We start from the raw sequence: 16046 nt of genomic DNA on the forward strand, positions 1-16046 counted from the left end.
AAAACTGTTTTGCAGAGTTAAGATCAATTATTTGTTTTTGCTTTGAATGCTTTGCATTCTTGCTCACGGTTGGATTGGTGTTATGTGAGAAGGGAGGGTTGTGGGTTCATACTCACATACTCATGTAGCTGCAGACATACTTTATCCAAAAAGTAAAACAGTCCAAAACCTCAGATCAAAAGATGAAGCCATTTTTTAAACCTCAAACAAAAGCAATAAATGGAAATAAGGATTAACTTTGTCAATTTTCACCCCTCCCTCAATAAATCACCAAAATCTTGGCTTTTATCTTAGATGGATAACACAATAGAGCACACCAACATTACGCAAATGCTTCATGTGCTATCAATTATTTTGGAAGGAGTCATCATCTGAATTGTGAAATGCTTTGACCTTTTTTAAATGAAGAGTGTAGGAAGAGGAGTGTGTTTGTTAGGCTGACATAACAGTGAATAGGACTCTCCACACTCATCCCCTCCTGACCTGTGGAGTCACGTGGAGCCAGAGATGATCCCTGTTACGTGAGAAAGGGATCGGAGTGAAGTGAGAAATAAAATTTAGTGTGCTGCTAAAAAGCATTTGGATCTTATGAAATCAAGAGAATACAATCAGTGGGGATGCAGCTGTGCAACCCTGACTGTTAATGACTTTCAATCTTTAGCTAGTAGGAAGGTGAATGCCCCCGACAGGAGACCAGAGCAGGCGCATGTGCCTAGAGTGTGTTCTCATGGAAAGGATTCTCCTAGCAGATTTCTTGCTAAAATTAAAAGATGGCCAAAATGAATATACAGGGTGTGATGAAGTAACAGAAATAAATTTCATTAGAAATTTCCGGAGATATTCTGGATTTCAGATTTGATGTATTTACTGAATCGAAGTGATTTACTTTGAGCACTCATGTTTGCCAAGGTTGATATTACCCATTTTAGTTACACTGTTAGCCATGTGTGAATTGCATTTTTTTCCTTATGTTTCTGAAAACAATCTCATTTTTAGGCATTAGCACAGATTGATTCCATCAGCATTTCCCCAATTATTTTGAGCTTTAGAGTATGTATTGCCCAGAAAGCAGTAAGTCCTATACTGTTCTCTCAGTTGGCAATGCTTGATTTCTTAAGTTGGTTTCCATATATGGATGTCAATGCTTTGATTTTCAAAATTAATCTTGCTGGGTAGGTGAAAGCTGAATTAAATTGGGTATTTTCTAGTCTGACTTTTCCATATCTCAGTATCTATTTCACAGCAGGCAGTCATGCACTGCACCCAGATGGGCACATGGCTTCAGACTTTGTCTGAGGTGGCAGCAGCAGGACTGCAAACAGGGAGCTGAAACCAAGCATCTTGAACAAACAGCACCCTATGCAAACCGTCTTGTTTTATTATCAACTTCAGAGTTTATTAATTTATCAAACCAGGCCAAAGTGATACAACAAGTACATAAATAAGTACTGTAACAGACATACATCTCATGAAGAGAATGCAAAACATGACACTTGTATTTTGTTGACTTTAGTGACCAGAAACCGGAAAAATGCAACACTGCATTTTACTAAATAATGCTTACGATTGCTTTTTGCTTTTCTTAAGAAGTGTTTATTATAAAATAAATACACAGTCTGGATTCCACCAGTCCTGTCACAAATCCAAAAAGCAGGTTGCCTTCCTTGTAAAAAAACAAACACTGTACACTTTCCACTAAGTCTTTCTCCACCAGCTACTGCTACAAACAGACAATGCCTGTTAGGTGAGAAATCAACTGCTGGTCTTCTCACCAGAACACTACAGTTCCTCAGAACCTCTTCCTAAAGATTTATAATAAAATTTTACAGTCCTGCAGCACATTTCAACCCAGTAGATGCCACGTGCAATCAGTGCTTCTTATGCCAAACTGCTTCTTCTACAGTTACACTGCAGCTCTGGTGCAGTGAAGTCTTAGGGCCTTTGTTTAGATATGCTACTACCCTGTCCCCCACCAGGACAGGACTTATGGAAGCCCCCTGGAAAGGTGGTGGGACAGTTCATTTAGTTCTCCTTTAAATGAACAGTGATAGAGGATTTCCCTTAGCCAGGTGTTCCTGCATTTCAACTTGCTGCACTTCCAAATAGCCTGTAAACCCGAATCTTACCTGCTCTCTGTCCACGCCTAGGGACAGCAGGGTGGTCCTGAGATCACCCTGTATGTTTTCTCCCAGTTCCCTTAGTTCCCTTCAGCCTTTCCTTCACCTTCATGTCTGTTCTCCTCACTGCTTCTGTTTGTTGAGAAGCCCAGCACCTTGCTCCTCCTGAGGCTCAGGTGCTGGGTGCCATGGAGAAACCTGGTGCTGTGCTGCTGATGGAGACTGCCAGGGTCTGCTGCCCTAGCCAAGGATCCCCTTACCATGGTGAAGCTCTGCCTGAATAGGCTTTTAGCATTCAGTACCAACCTCTCCCATAACTTCACCCCTTTAGGAATGTGGTCACCCTTGAGTGCTGTCACTGGAAGAATGACAAACCTCAAAATCCTTGCTGTCACTGTTGATTTCACTCCCTGTGAAGCCCAGCCCCAGGCTCAGGCCATTTCCATAAAGCCTTGTTTCCTAGCATGTGTTTAAACAGCACTATTTCTTCTGCTTGTGGAGGAGAAAATGGGAGCAAAAGCAGGCAGAGTCACTTTCATCTTGGGACTTAATCCAACATTGTAGCCACGAGGCAGTGCAGGATTTTGGTGAAAACAGTTTTCAAATTGTTACAATTACTCTGGAGAGGAAAGTCATCTCTCTTAAACACACTGTAGACATGCTATACTAAATTTAACAGAATCTCTCAGATTTGATTTTTTTCCCCAAAGATAACAGTTGCCACAACAAGCAGTTGCTTCTTGTGCTCTACAAGCCTATAGCTGTTTGGTGTTTGTCAGGGGAGGGAGCTGTCCTTGAAACACGACCACTGAGAAGTCACCCTCAGAAATATCCAGATTATGTTTGTAACAAATCAGAACAAAAAATTAAGTTCTGTCACAGCTTTTAAGGCATTATTAATAAATCGCAAGTTTTAGTGCTTTAGCTGTTTTGAAAATACTGCAAGTACTTCTCTGCCTTCTGCCATGTCAGTTAGAAGGTGGTTTGCCAGCCAAGAGCATGTGTAAACAGGGCCCATAAGAATGAAGTTATTAGGGTTATGATAGGGAGCTAACACTTTTAGAGAAATGGGTGGAGGAAACAGTGAAAACCACTTAAAAGCGAACATTTGCTCCAATTGCTACAAAAATATAGTGATTACCACTAACACCTGCTGTTCAGTTTATGGACTTTGTTTTGCTCAGCTAGAAGACATCATCCCAAAGGCAGGCTGCTAAGGAGTCTGTTGGTTTAAATCTGGTTTTTATGTCTCCAACATGAGTATTGTATCACTCATATTTTTCCTCCACTACTACAAGAAATCCATGAGTCACTTCCACACCAGAAATGCTATAAATTCAGGACAGGATATAATGTTCTCCATAGCTCCTGTACATTTATTAGTTGTTCTTTTCATTAGTTTGAATAACTTGCCAAATAATAATTGTAAAAATATTCTGTTTTCTCTTTTTAACTTGTAGAGAGATGAAACTCTAGGAAAGCAGTCTTTCTTTCTCCTTAAGCCACCAGTAAAACACAGCCTTCTAGTCTTGGAGGAGATATTTGAATGGTTGACACAGACCACTACACATAAAGCAGTAAATTTGCTGTGCATGATGTGAATAATTACTGCATTATAGTTTTGGGGTATTAGGGCAACTGTTGACTCAAGCAAAATAAGCCTGCAGTCCAGCTGCAGATCCAAGTTTTCATAAGTTTTCTTGTGTTTTTCCCTCCAGTGCTGTCTCCCTTAACAGTGAACCTTTTCAGACTTTTCAAGGTACAAAACCTTTACCAAATCCTCGAGCTCAGTCCTGCACACTCTGCTTTCACACATTTGGTTGATCTGAGCTTCTCCCTCACTAAATATTTTCCACTGGCCTGAAAACAAAAACACAAAGGAGACAGATATTGACTTAGAAAAGGGCACAGGGACTTTGAAGACATTTACAAGCACTATGCAAACCAACTGATTCACAATTGTCAAAGAGGGAATGTCCAGTCCTCCCATGGAAAATATTCAAAGCATCTTGCAACCATGTAACATATTCCAGGCAAAACAACTTTGTTAAAAAAAATAAATATGGATCAGAATATTACTATTTTCTTTAATTAAGTAGTCCTGTAAGTTGGCTCTATTTATTCAACCATTTTATGACACTGGATACCCTGGTAAACCAAAGTATTTAAAAGCTGGGAAGCAACACAGCTAAATGGTTCATGTGCATAATGAACTCCTCCTATCTGTGCATAATACAAAGTGTGATGGAAATTAATATTTCTACACATTTGTGGTAGTGTTAATAGAAATGCATGCTGTCCTGGTAACCAGAATATTACATTACAGATAACAATGACAAGCTTTTATTAGGGAATCTTTTATATGAAAACAATCTGTATCTCAGTAGGTCTGTAACAATTAAGAGTATATTATTTCTGGGAAAAAGACTTTTAACTAGAAAAAAAAATCATAGAAAAAATTGTAATACAAAAGAACTAGGGATTAAAAATATATCTTAATTCAGTTAGCAAATTATCTGAATTAGTAATTGCTAACTACTGTCACAATCCCAAACTGGACAAAATACAAAAACCAATCTGAATCAACAGTGATAAAAGAAGTACATATCCTTTCATAAAACACATTTTAACAATGAAGATGTTTTTAAGAATGTAGGAAAGTAGTCTTTCAAATACAACATAAGTGTATGTAGAACCCCTTTAAAAATATCTTAATTTTTTCCCTTCTAAATTACTTTCTAAAACACTAGGGTAACTTGACAGGTTACATAAATAAATCCAAATTCTGCAGCTGTGCTGACATTAGCCATATTTCAGATTTATGCTAGCATGGGTAGAAAAGATCCTATATTGTACTTTATCAAAACACAAGAGGCTAAGACAGCATGTACAGAACTACTGTTATATGTATCTATATTTTAAGTTGCTATATTTTGATTACTTAAATCTGAACTATCAAATATTGTGATCATACACTAGAGGAAAATTCAGTACATCCATTTGACTGGGCTGAATAACAAAGAATGTTTTTTGTGGCTATGATTATATGGAGAGTAGAAACCTCAATAAGTCAGAATTTTACTTACTAAGGGTTGTCCTTGTTATCAGCTTGAAGTAAGGAAGTCCTTCAAATTCTCTCTTGGACAATTTTTCAATATAGAGGTGACGCAGAATCCCTTCAGCAAAGAAATGAGAAGTGCATGTTACTGGAAATGTGCCCATTATTCTAAACCTGGAGTGCTGTCCTGCCTTTTTGTAAAATTTTAAGTCTATTCTTTTTTTAATTCTGTAACTCCAGGCCTTTGTTTTTTTCCATTCCCCTGTAAATCCTCCTGTGAAACTGGGATTTCAGCAAGTTTGTGAGGGGTGTGAGAATTAGCCAATTCTTTCCCAAATTAGCTGAATCCTTCCTTATTATGAATAAATGTGAGATTACAACAGAAGCCAAAAGTTACAGTGTCTCAGAGAAAAACAGCATCATTTTGCAGTCAGATACCCTTTTGAGCCAGCAGGCAACAGGACTGTCAAATCATTAAAAGGCTTTGTGGCTTTTTAACACACAGCATAGTTGTGAACCACCCAATGCTCTGTGATTTCTTTTCTGCTCCCACTTTGGCCTTGGCAGTCTCCTTTAAAGCATCCAGACATGTATCATTTCCATGCACAAGGGTGTACTGTATGAGGGTTTCCTATGAGGATCATATTCTTTTTGCCTAAAGTAGATAGAGATGATTTTTATCACACTGAAACTTCACTATTTGTAGCAAAGCTTGGGCTTCTGAATGCTTCTCTATTTTGTTCTAATTTTACCATTAGTCTAGTAAAAGACATTGTTTCAATCCTTAATACCATTTTACCCATATCATCATGGGTGTACCATCGCTGTGGCAGACAGGGCAGACCAATTTCAATGGAAAGCTTTTTGGTCCATCTTAAATAAGTGCCTCCAGGCACGTGGTTCAAACCCTACTAACCATTTAGCTCCAATCAATTACACAGAGTAATACTGAAAATCTATTTTTCATTGTGCTTTTGCTCCCAATGAAAGGTAGGAGTTAGCAGAACTACAGCTTTGTGTGTTTCTAATGAGTTTTGTACAGAAAAAATCGTGTATGTTGGCAGTGGCTATAATAGTGATACCCTAACGAGCTGAAAGAACAGCAGTGTCAAAATGCTTGGACCTGTACACTGTCCTGGGATTTTAATGGAAGATGATACACTGTTAAAAGAAAGAACTTGTTCAACTCACCTTTTCTAATTGTCCACACATGTATTTCTATTTGAGGTGGCTTTTCAGTCTCTATTGCAATTTTCCTGATGGTTTCTCCTTCCTCTGTGAAAATGGATTCATAGACAGGAAATGTCTCTTTGCCACAGGAGTAATCTTTGTTGTCAAAGGTTTGACTTGGCACATCTTCTATTTGAAAAAACGAAAAGGACAGAACACATACTACAGCTATAATCAAGTCTTGCAGAATTTACTTGGCATCAATAGTCAAGAAGGGTTAGTTTGAAAGTAGAATGTTCATTTGTATGGCCACACAAATCCATCTCCAGCTGTTAACACAGACACTTCACAGTGTTCTTCCAGGTTCTGGTAGCCTGTCCATGGTGGCAAGACAGTATTTATACTTGTAATCCAGTTTCCTAAGGAAATAAGCTGTGTACAACAATGTGGTCTGGGAGACTCCTCACAAGTTTTGAACCTCTTGTCTATGTTTCAAGTATATTTGAAATTATGTTAGAAATCTCAGGGTAATAAAAGAACTAAATGAAAGTTGGTGGTTGGTTAGAGTGAAGAGACCCGCATTAATGTTTTTCTGAGGAAAAGAATCTATGAGGTTTGCATTTTGCTCTGCAGCAGCCGTGTGGTGAGTGGAAGCCTGAGCCAGCCACAGTGCACATTAACTCTTGCCCACCTGGTAAAGTTGCAGAGCATAAGTAGAAACTGTAATTATTCTGTTTGCAATTGGAAGTTGGACAGGAGTATAGGAGAGATGATGCAGCTTGGAGGATCAGACCACTGATTTTTGGAAACACTGAATAATTAATACATCTCCAGATATACAAGATAAACTGCAGGAAAAGGTTCAGCTTTCTTAAAAATGGGCACATAGGATCTCAAAAAAACATGGCAGTAACCTTCTTTTTGCCATTATTTTTTTTCTATTGAAGCCTGTTAGCCAGGCTTTTTTGGCTGTACTTCCAATGAAAAAAAAGATGTGAATCTCTGCTTCACAAGTATCTAGAAGACCTAGATACACACCTCCTGCCTGCCTACTGCCACTGCATCGTGGTTTTTTTCCCAGTAAGCAGGACTAGCAGGAGAAGATGGGAAGTGTGCATTTTATGAATGTTTCTATGTATGGCAGAGCAACTCATTTCCTCAGAGCATTCTTGCCCAGTGCATCACCAAACAAACACACAAATGGGTACATAAGGGAACTGTTTAAAGGCACATAAGGGAACTGGACAGTCCTTTACCTTTTGTAATACATGAAACATGGCTTTTCATTTGTTAAACCATCAGCAGACTCCTTTTAAGAGATTTTTCACTAGCTGTAAGCATTTATTTTAGTAATATCTATGTAAGTTTTGTCATTAGTGCAGCATAGACACAATGTTAAATCTGTGCTTATTACACAGTAATAAGTCAGTGTTTATTGTAAGGATTAAGTTATGTAACTGACACCAATCAGAGTTTTTAATCTTTCTGGTACTTTTTGAAAAGCAGAAATTATGTGATCGTCATGTGGATTTTACAAGCTAGAAAACGATTTGAAGGTTCTGTGGTGGGGGAAGGATGGGAGTCTTTTGGCAGTAATGAACTTTTTGTACACATTTCTGTAATACTCTTTGGAAATGAGCATCAGGAAGTTGTGTGAACAGCAGAGAGAAAGGCAGTGACTGCTCATGTGCCAGCAGCATGTGTCCTGTGAGGAGCAGCAGCAAGAAGAGAGGTGGCCAGGCACCGAGGTCTCTGCACACACACACTGGAACATGGCACAGCTGCTGCTGTTCACATCAGAGCTTGTGATCAGGAGGCTTGAACCAAGCCCTTTAACATGCACAGCAAAAAGGTGGTCTGTGATCAACTTTGTTTTACCTGGACAGACTTTACAGCATTTTCCTTCTACTTTCTGAGGGTATTTGCAGGGATATTGTTCTGGACAGTGAATTTTCTTACATTCTTGTTTGGTGATGTTGCAGGTGCACAACACGCACTCTACGATTCCAAAGGCTCGGAGATTGGGATGCCAAGATTCACCATGTGAGTATGTTTTGCCATTTGAAACACAAACTACAGAAGAAAAGAAAAAGAAGAAAAGGTAAAACTGGAAAACGTACGTTCACTGGCCACCTATCTATAAATATTTATTTGATTCATGCACAGTTGTTTAATGTAGTGTCTCCGTACATCATCTGTTAGCATCTAAGTCCCATCTCTCTGCTTGTTAATTTTAACTTGTAGTTCCTTTACTTAAAATGAGTCTGAGCCTGTGGTCACCCTTTCCTGAGCAGTTTTTCCTTGATTGCCAACTCTGCTGATGCTGATGTCCATTATGTTTTGAGGAAAACTGAAGGTATCTGAGTCAAGTGTCTGCATAGCTCCCCCTCAGTTCATGCATTTCAGTTCTGCATTAACCAGCTTAAAAAACCCACTCCCTTCCACTCGTATTCTCAGTCCACACACAGGACACAGCCTGCTACAGTGGCTTTGGCTGCATTTGAATTGAATTTGCAGATGATGGGTTGGTGTCATTTGTGACTGAGTCATCTGCACAGCTCCAGCCATTTGCTGAACACAGCCTTGCAGTGAGAGCAATGCCATCAACTGGATGGATTAGTGATACCTGGCCCTTTTATTGCTTGTACATGAGAATTCTGCTACATAGCACACAGAAAAAAAACACAGAATACTTGCAAAATGAAGTTTAATTCCTTTGTGGAAATGTACGTGCTGATAGGTATATAAACTCATCTGGCTTTTGGAATCACAAGAAAACAGGAAAAGATGCATATGGGACTGAAACAGCATTCCAAAAGCTTCTAAGAACTTCAGAATATTTATTCATCAGAGCCCCTGGGAGTCAGAGAGAAATACAGCTAACACAAAGAGAGTGGAAAAATCCATGCCTGCTAGAAGCTACTTTGGGTCACCCAGCAGTTGATGGGAATTAAATCACATTATACCATGTTTCCATTTGTCCTATAAATCCTACTTCTTTCTTTTATATAAGCACAAAGAAAAATGCAAACTAATCCTAACAAAGTGAAAGAAAGGGCACTGTCTGATTTGTAAAAGCAACAAAAGTGAAGCTGGGATATATTGTAAATATTTCCAATTCTTCTAATATGCCATCATTTTTATTAACTTTTTTATTTGTAAAATATTTTCCTATTTTGCCTATAACTTTCAAACGTAATTTAATTTTCATCTGTAATCTGAAATTTATATCTAACTGGTTACAGATGTAACCAACTGGTTTCTACTTTAGTGAGTTACTGAGATTTATGGGGAGTGCTTTTATCTTTCCTGAGCTTATGCTATCATTTCGTTTATAATTTGCTACTTTTTAACTCTTTTTTTAAAACATGGGATTTTTTTAGAGGCAGGAAACGGTTTTGTATCTCAAACAAAATGGAATTTTTATCTATATAATAACAACATGGGAGAAAAAAACATAAATTAAAAAACTGATAAGTACTCAGCTGCTCAGCAGGCTTCTTACATGCTTAAATAGCATATTATTGCTAATTTGTATGCTTACATGGACTTCTTTTCCCCTGGTCAGAGTTCTCCAGATCCTTTAAGGACATAAATACTTCCTGAATTCTCCCTGACAGGGGAAGGGAAAATACATTGGATAGATACATACTCTCTGTCTTTTAAGGGTTATTTGACACAGAACATTAACTAAATACTCTGAGGTAGCAGATGAAACCTCTAGTAGAAGCCAAATATTGGCAAATAACTTCTAGTTACTCTGTTTTTAGTGCTTTTCATGCTCAGAATGATAAATCTACATCCACACATCCACATAGTATTTTCATGCCAGGAGAATTGTTATGTCTTTAACTTGCTGAATGTGTCTCAAGGGACATGTGCATTAATTAATAAAACACTTGCTAATTGCACAGGAACAAAAGAAAACACATGGTCAGCATTCCTATTTCTATCATGGGGATCTCTCAGACACTCTCCAGGCAGTGAGTGTCTGAAGTTATACTGCATTCAGAAATATGCTGTTCATCTGTATGCCCTTTATTTGCTGAAACAAGTCAGTTAGAAACTGCTTTGATGATGTCTTCATGTGTGAATTACATGTCAAAGACATTGCACTGTGTGGAGATTCCTGCTCCTACATTCACCATAAAACACTGGCATGATCTGAAAGCTTTTTCATGCTTGTTCAGGTGGATAATAAAGATCCTATAGTCAACATTCCTTCTGTTAGTTAATACCTTAAAAGATTAGTTGGCCCTAATACAAGGGATTTTAACTCTTAGTGGGTAGTTTCTAAGTGTATGCTGACTGGTATTTGTGGACAGATGCTCTTCTGAGCATGTGTTTTTACAGCTATTTCTTTATAGCTTCCTAGGCCCATTCCGGCAGACCTCTGTTCACTGAGGTACATGCCTGGTGGGAACTGAGCATCCCACCCTTTTTACTGTACAAAACCTGCTGTCCCACTAACTGGTGAACTGGTATTTTCCCTTTACTTTTGTCCTTCCTGTAGTGCATGAGGAATATGACTTGAATATGGTTTGCCACATGGGCTTAAAATTCGGCTGTCCCCAAAATGTAGCATGTCCTATATTCTATTAGCAGAAGGCACTAAAGAATTCAGAGAGTGAGATTCAATACATTGGTTAAATTTGCCTCTCTACAGATCAGGGATCCAGTACAGGCTGATTATCTACTCTGCCTCCTGTGTTAGTCATGGGGGAGGAAGATCATCCCTTGTATCCCACTGTCTCAGGAAACTTGTTTAAGGTGGGGGAAGACGTGAAACTGTCTTTCATGAGAATAATTTGCTAAGTCTCAGAGGGAGAAAACCTCCTGATACTGTGGCAAAGCTTTATGGTCTGAGATTTGCGGGGCAGTTGAAATATAAGCTGTTTACAGTTATAAAAGTTACAAAATAGGAGAGAGTGTAAGGAGAGTAACCACAAAAAATTTCCTCCAGGACAAGTCACTGTGTGAACAAGTTAGTGAATCTAAAGGCATTGTGGTGTCCTTTGTGGCACAAAGCACTCACTTCCCTGGCAGCCACCACATGATCTCTCAGAATTATGGAACACAATCCCACAAAGTAACTCCAGAGAGCAACACTGCTTTTGCAGAGTGAAATGCATTATTGTACTATATGTGTAGGCAGAATTTATCTCAGTCAAGAAGGAATTTAATATTCCAAATAATTTGTTGCTTTTGCCTCCCTGATTTGCATTGGATTTCTCAATACCAGTGAGAATTTTCAAGATTCTGCTGTATATTTTGAGATGCCTTTTTGAGCTGATTCCTGACCCAGAGCAATACTGTAAGAAGTGTTTGTCTTTACCTCGTCCGTGCTTATGCTTGTTGTTGATGACGATTTGTACTATTGTTCCTGAGGCCTGCTGGGGATCCGGAAGGACTCCACGGTTACTCCTGGCATTGGGAAATCGTGGAATGTTCACTACCTGCCTGGCAGAGCTGGGTGACAGGTCGTAATGGGAGCGATGGGATGAGTGTCTCTGTTTGGAGACAGAAAGAGAGCAGGAGGGTATGTCTCATTCCAGTGAACAAGGGCTATGAGTAGGGAATGAGTACTGCTGGACTAAAAGTGGCTGTAGTAGTGCATAGCATGTTTTCTAGAGAAAAACACTGCTTCTTTTCAGAGAATCATTTTCCAAAATGCCCATGAATGTGAAGGTTTCCTATTACAGACCTTGTTTTATAGACATGATTCTTCCCACTCATCCAAAGATCTGCTGGTTCATGTATATAGGTAGTGCACCTAATGCTTAAAAACCCTTTAGATTCTCTCCAAATGCTCTTACAAAAATAATCTCTTCAACAGTAAGTTGTCAGTGGATACTTTTACCACCTAAGACAGTGAAGCATTATAGTAAATATCTATGTATGTATGTGAACTGGGAAGCAAGTATTTGCAATTATTATTTAAAAGCAATCCTCATAGCAAACAAATTTGTCAGATTTTATTCTTACAGAGCATATACAGAAAGAACCAACTCCAGAGACTTCAGGAGCTCCTGCTCTAATTCAACATTATTCATGAATTCAGGTTGAGTGAAAGAAACCTATTTTGGGCTAGATTCACAGAACCTAGAATGAGGCAGTAGGTATTCAGACCCATTATTATCCTTTTCTCTTTTCCCCCAGTGAACTGCCATGCACTGCACAGCAAGAAAGTATGTCTTTAAACTGTAGGTACCACTTACAGCTTCCCTGTTGGCTGGCTGCCGAAATATATCTCCATCAGAATGTTCCCATGATAATTCTCCATCTCCTGTACACAAAGCAGAACAGTGTCCATTAGAGGATTAACTGTGCAACACCTTGGGTGATACAGAGGGGAAAAGTCTCACCTGGCTTTACAACTGTATTAGGGTCTAGTCAGTAGCAGAGGCATGAATATGAAAATCAGCAAATTTTGATAGTAATACACTTGGCCATGCAGAGAGCAGAAACTGAACTCACAGTTTTCTCCCCATGAGCTGTGCTAGATCTTTGCAAATATTTTTTTTAGGTTTGCATTTCGTAGAAAACCCAGAGGAGAGATAAAAGAGCTTCTGCCACATTGAAAAGGACAAGGTAGATTATGACATAAATGTTAATTTTAATATTTTTAAATAAGAGCAGGGGGATACATTAAAAAAGCCTTGGATCACTGCAGACAGTGGGTCACCTCTAGTGCATAATCTGATATAATCTCACCTCTCATATGGGAATGCTAATGAACCGGTTTCTCATTAGTGACTGTGTCTGAAGTGACTGATTTCTCCAGTGTAAGGCTGGTTTACTGCATAGCTTTGTACTTGGAAAATCAGATTGATTTTTGTAACTGAAAGGGGCTGGTTTCAGATACAGCCCAAATTACTACCTGGTAATTGACATCGGACAATTAACAAGGATTTACTTTAATTAACTGTCAATGTATATACCACTGTATTTCTTCCTGGGAACAGAACGATCGTTTTGCTTGAGTTCAGGTGGCTTCACAAGCAGTTTACCTGGCAAAAACTTTCAAGACTTGTAAAGATACTATGGAGTAACATGACAAAGCAGCAAAGAATGAGGAACAATCTCTCTGCAAAGGAGCACTACAGAGAGATCCTCATCCTTGTTCTGTCTGAGGTGACGTGTTCATGCAGCACAGAGCACTGCCCTCCTGAATCAGGAGGAGCTCAGGTCCTCCTTGGTGCCATACATAAGTTAATTACCAGTGCATGGTCCCCAGAGTAAGCAGCTTTGTCAGCCTGCTGCACTGACAGGACTACACAACTTCAGTGCAGGACCTCATTCCTTCAAAGTGTGCAGGGCTCTCTCTGCATCCTGCTGCTTTATTAGCACTGATGCACTCTCAAGTACCTTCTTGCTGGCTCAGCCCTCCACTGCTCAGAGCTTTTGGTTCAGTTTGTGCACTCAAGTCAACTCCTCAGGTCAGGGGCTGTGTGACTATCCTGGTTGGTGTTATACAACTCTCGCACCATAGGGAAAATTGTACAACCAACTAGATAATACTTATTTTTACCATGCAATAGTACTGAGTTCAAAGGAGCAGAGTATCAAAAGAACACAGCAGCACAAAGTTGCAAGCAGGAGAATTTTTCAAAGCATCCCAGCATCACGGATATTACAAGTGTCACTTCCGAAAAGCACAGGTGCCTTTAGATGCTTATCTGCATCTTTGAGAACAGGCCATAGATGCTTAGATACCCTGGAAATGGTGATTCAAGTGCCATAATATTATTAGTGAGATAAAATACATTTAGAAACTCTCAGACATTTTGGGCTTTTAGATAGACAGTTAGGTTTAGACATTCAGAGAGGCTAGGAAAGCCCCTGGAATCAAGTGTCCTGTGTGTACAAGATTGAAAATACAATTGCTAGTAAAATACTGAAGTCACCTGACCATTGTCTGACAGCTAATTTAAACTGGAGTAATTGCCCTTGCCTCTGAATCAAAATTCTTGTGTCTTGCACATTTTGAGTAGGTCTGGTAACTAGTCAGAAAAAAGCTCATCTTTTATTACAAAGCTTCTCTACGCAGAGTAATGGCAGCTATTTCAATATATCATTTGAAGCCTTTATTTACCTCATTAGGGAGTTGCAACATTATCATCAGAGCATTCTCACCATGTTTCAATTTAGGAAAACAAAGGTAGCAATGTTACCTTGCTGGCACTCGCAGGATAATTTCCCAACATGCATTGGATTGTAATTACATGGGAAACTTGCAGACAGTGTCCTGAGTGACAGTGCTGGTGCACAGATAAGGCTCTGAAAGGGGAAGGAGTAAATTCAGAGCTTGTCCTTCTGTGGCTGTGCTTGAACGTACCTCTGCAAACTGGACAGCAGGACTCCGGAACAGAAACTGGGAAAGAGCAAGTTAATTTGGGACAAGTCTTCAATCCACAGTACACATTTCCTTCCTGCCAGTAAAACACAAAAGGGAATGTAGAAGGAGTCTTCGATTGTGTGGTACTGTATATTCATTTTTTTATGGACATTCTTAAATCTGTTTACAGAAATGCCACTCTATACAAAAGCAGAATATTAGATTAGAGCAGTCTGTTCAGTACCTGGCCTGTGAAATTCTTAGTTCATTAAGAAGAATATTAATAGAATAGAATATTTTTTGAGAGGAAGTAGAGAGCTGCCAATAGTTGATACTGAAGAGCTGACTGGATTGAGAGGGCTGTTTTGGTTCAGACACTGGCTCTGAAGAGTCACTGGATTACTGCTCAAATATACTGGATTTGAATTGTGACATCTCAGGAATGGCTCTGAGGCCCACTGCCAGTTCAAAGTTGCCCCCTCCCAGCCTTGGGGCTCTTTATTTATCAGCTCAGTCTAAATGAAATCAGTCATTGGTTTAGTGCTATATTTTCCAGTTAGGCTGAAGGGAACTATTCTATCTATTCCAAGCAGCAGTATTATACCTGCTCTCTCTGCACTGTAAGCTCAAACACAACAGATGCAGGGTATGCATTGTGCACTGTGTTTAAGAGATCATCTGGCATTTATTTACCAGGTACTGCACACTAGCTCTGAGCACTCTCATGAGTTTCAGCATTAATTCTCAATTCCCAGCTTTTGCTGTGCAGTGCTTGTATTTCAGTGTCACATCTTCTAGAAAGGAGAACTGGAGCATAGACAGAGCAGGGATCTGTCAAATCATATTACTTACTGAGCAGCTGCACTGGGCACACTGGTTTGCTTGCCTGTTTTGGAAAAGCCCCTCAGCCACAAACATTTCGCCATGGTGGTAGGTGGTGCCATTGTATTCACAGGATTTCCCGGTGATTTTGCTGCTTGCTGAGAAAAGGGAGTCTTCTGGAAGCAAGGGGAAAGGAACGTTTCATGCAAATGTTCTTCATAATTCACAATGCCATAAATGCAGGGGATGAAAAACTTACCTTCTCTCTCATATTTCTTTTTGTTATGGAAGGACAAGTTTTGTCATACTGCAAAGTACAAGTGATATGGTACTATCATGCTGAACCTTGGTAAATCACACTTTGAGCTGACTGTCCCAGTTAATCCTAGGATGCTGTTGACCAACTGCAATGCCAGCACTAATGGCCTGTCTCAGGCTGCAGTGTTTTCCCTTGTGCTGCAGCATTTGGTATTAGGACAGAGGGGTGTGGTTATGTGTCTGCTTGTTATGGGGCTCTTTCATGCTTTAATGTAAAAGGCAT

General features: G+C 39.4%; 1 protein-coding gene across 1 annotated transcript in view; it reads right to left on the minus strand.

The window, feature by feature from the left end:
- Window positions 1-3846: 3846 nt before the first annotated feature.
- The window catches only part of CHRDL1 (chordin like 1), a 31501-nt gene continuing 19301 nt past the window's right edge, over window positions 3847-16046 (minus strand). Inside the window, exons 4-11 of the mRNA XM_062502961.1 lie at window positions 15536-15681; window positions 14684-14777; window positions 12564-12631; window positions 11681-11855; window positions 8224-8418; window positions 6367-6534; window positions 5204-5293; window positions 3847-3977 (exon numbers count right to left, since the gene is read on the minus strand). Of these exons, the coding sequence (XP_062358945.1) occupies window positions 3847-3977; window positions 5204-5293; window positions 6367-6534; window positions 8224-8418; window positions 11681-11855; window positions 12564-12631; window positions 14684-14777; window positions 15536-15681 (1067 nt within the window). The remainder of the gene's footprint in view (window positions 3978-5203; window positions 5294-6366; window positions 6535-8223; window positions 8419-11680; window positions 11856-12563; window positions 12632-14683; window positions 14778-15535; window positions 15682-16046) is intronic.

This window comes from Cinclus cinclus, chromosome 15 (genome assembly GCF_963662255.1).
Source record: "Cinclus cinclus chromosome 15, bCinCin1.1, whole genome shotgun sequence".
Taxonomy (NCBI): Eukaryota; Metazoa; Chordata; class Aves; order Passeriformes; family Cinclidae; genus Cinclus; species Cinclus cinclus.